This window comes from Trichoplax adhaerens, genomic scaffold (assembly GCF_000150275.1).
Source record: "Trichoplax adhaerens TRIADscaffold_211 genomic scaffold, whole genome shotgun sequence".
Lineage (NCBI taxonomy): Eukaryota > Metazoa > Placozoa > Uniplacotomia > Trichoplacea > Trichoplacidae > Trichoplax > Trichoplax adhaerens.
In genome coordinates, this window is record NW_002061136.1 from 6,703 (window position 1) to 9,794 (window position 3,092).

The 3,092-nt window shown below is 30.7% G+C and overlaps 1 protein-coding gene across 1 annotated transcript; it reads right to left on the reverse strand.

The window, feature by feature from the left end:
• Positions 1-315: 315 nt before the first annotated feature.
• TRIADDRAFT_62627 (uncharacterized protein) lies at positions 316-2,152 on the reverse strand (the record flags this gene model as incomplete). Its single annotated transcript, XM_002118566.1, has 2 exons — positions 316-1,319; positions 2,137-2,152. The coding sequence occupies 2 exons, from the start codon at positions 2,150-2,152 to the stop codon at positions 316-318; spliced, it is 1,020 nt and encodes a 339-aa protein (XP_002118602.1).
• Between the last annotated feature and the right edge of the window lie 940 nt (positions 2,153-3,092).

Consider the following 3,092-nt stretch of genomic DNA (forward strand, 5'->3'; position numbering starts at 1 on the left):
AAATTATTATATATTTCAAGAAATCAGTAAGAACAGAACAACACAATAAACAATTTTGCTGCCATCCTTTTTGCAGTAAGTTGCTCAGTAAATGTCGTTAAGCTTTCTAATCTTTACATAAATCTCGTGGAAAAGTAGTTATAAGCTAGTAAACGTTGTATAGGATTTTAAAACTAAATGGCCTCGTTTAAATAGCATAAAGGCATCTGGGAAAATTTCATTATTAGCTAAAAACAAATAAATTCTGTGATATTATATCGAAATAACGCTACCCTACTTTCATTTTTTTCTGGGCTAGCGATAATTAAATTAAGTTCAGAGCAGAATATCTTCACTAGGAGAATTATAAAGAATAAACCTGTTCGGCTGAACTGCATTTGTATGGCCAGTTACTACTGAATCACGATTAATTTCTTGAACTAAATTGTGTTTGTAATGCATTAGTTTTCTTAAAATTTTTAAGGATTTTTTTCTAACATTTTGATCAAATTGTAAATATAAAAATGGATTGATCACGGCAATGCCCACTGTTGACGAAAATGAAGCAAATGCTAAAATATACAAAATTATATGAATTTTTCCGATTTGCCGCATTGATTTGCCTGTAATAGCCATGCCAATGCCAGTAGCAAAGAAAGGCCAGGTGCTCAACAAGAATGATGCCGTGATAATAATTAGAGCTTTTATAAATTTCTTCTTTCTAAGTTGGTCGTCTTCTCGGTTAGCATTTGTTATATTGCCTGGCCTAACGTAGTGTATTTGATGATTAACAATGCTACCATAACAGAATATCAAAATTCCTGAAGGAATTAAGTACAAAACGATTGCCATGGATATTAAATATACAGATTGTTGTTGATTAACATTAGCATAATCGCAAAGTTCTGTATCATCAGGATATACATTATTAAACCAAGCAGCTGGTAAATTAATTCCGATGGCAATAATAACTGAAACAATTTGTGCTATCACAAGAAATCGATTCTTGTGCTTCCTGTACAACTGTGAATGCGGTTTTATAATGGCAAAGTATCTATCGACGCTTATCATGCACAAGGTAAAAACTGATACCGTATAGGAAGTTACCACAATATAGAAAAAGATTCGACATAGATAGCCACCAACGATATAACTATTGTCGAAGGCAGTTATAAATGTGAAACCAAGAACCGCGGTAAAGGTTGATATTATATCAGAAATAATCGTTACTCGAATTAGATAATACGTCACCTTGTAAAAATATGAATCTTTAGTGATTACATACAGCACGAAAATATTCGCCAGTATTCCGACTGTTAAAACTGGAATAGCTGCTATGACTGCATAACCATTAATGGTAGAAAATATGCTTTTATGATCATGATTACTAGAGTTATTCATGAATATATTGAATGAATGATTTCGTCGTAGTCGAAGTACAAATACCAGCCAATTAGCTGATGCACTTAATAATTACAATGATTCCACGACAAGTATGTGTTATTTTCAGTATATGAAGTTAATTTGAGATGTTATGTGAACGATTCGTTTCAAAACTATAATTTCATACTCATCCATACACGAAGGAATCAAACATAACAGTAAACTCGTTGGTCGACCAAAAGTGAATTGTATGAAAGATGTAACTGGAAGTTACGGATAAGTGTTTAATTCCAGCAATTTTAATTAATTTAATTAATGATATGATAAAGATAATGAATTTAAATTAAGCTAAAATAATGAAAATAGAAAAACTATTTATTACGTAGATGAATAATTAGATAAATTTGTCCTTTGTAATACTTGTCTGGTGATGATTGTTTGACAATAAACTTTACTGGGAAAATAAAACAATATTTTATCCAGTTCAAACACAAACTTACAACGACAACATCAATATAATTTTATTTTTTGAAATTACTGTCAAAACAAATACAATATAATAGTGATAAAAGCATTTTACTTAAAATTATGATGATTTCATAAGGGACTATTATTACTGATTGTCTCAAAGTGACTTACCCTAACTAATTGTTACCTTATTTTCATCAGATAATATGCTATGGTATTTGTTGAAATACCGTTACCTATGACGTTATACGTGTTACTGTTCAGTATTTAGAATCGTAATGTAGGTAGATATCAGGGAGGACAAACCTGACAGTGAGCTCATGGTGTTAATATTCTGTAATAGTACCTTTTTTCTCGTTACAAATTTTGAATTGTAACATTCATACGTAGAATAATTTGAATACATTGAATAAACTACCTTTAAAATTTTTCAGGTACTACAGTAGGAGGACCATGATGATATATTTACTCTATTACATTCATACCGTACGTCATTAATCTTTGTTATTTTGTAATAGTATCATTTCTATTTTAAGATTTCATTAAAATCAGTCTCCATTAGCGATAATTTCTGTAAGGCTTACTAAAACCTCTATACTACCTTCCACATCATTAAATAGATATTGATTGTAACTGTTATTTTTTCAGTTTTACGCGATTTATAATATATTTTGTAGCAAAGATCTTTGGTTTTAGCCTGAAAGCGCTCATCATAACGTCGATTAATTCATCATCAAGTTTTCAGAAATTGTTCTCTCTAATTCATGCTATTACAGTGCCTCTATGTCAAAAGGAGTAATTGATGTTAAGTGTTTTAGCCGTCTCTCATGCAATAAACTTGGCTATAGTGAACTAGCACTGCCCAGTATGGTAAGTCTGGAATAGCTTTTTAATTTTAACCAGTTTTGATCGTATCTGCAATCTGTTATCACGTAATAAAAATATCACCTTATCTTATCCGTTAAATAACACTGTGATAAAGTGATCTTCAAAACAATAAATCAAGAACAACAGTTTCTTGCAAATTTCGCTGTATTACAGAAGTTAGGTTCGTCTAACTACCAAGGACTATCTGACTATCTGACAATCTACTTATTACAGCAAAATTCACGATTTGTATACGATTAGTTACAGAATGCTTTTACTGTAACAAATCTTATCTTGCCCATTAAGTCGCAAGATTTTACGTCTTATAGAGTTGCATCTTTAACGATGATATTATAAAATCTAACTAAGGTTGATGGTTATAGTAAATGAAAGCT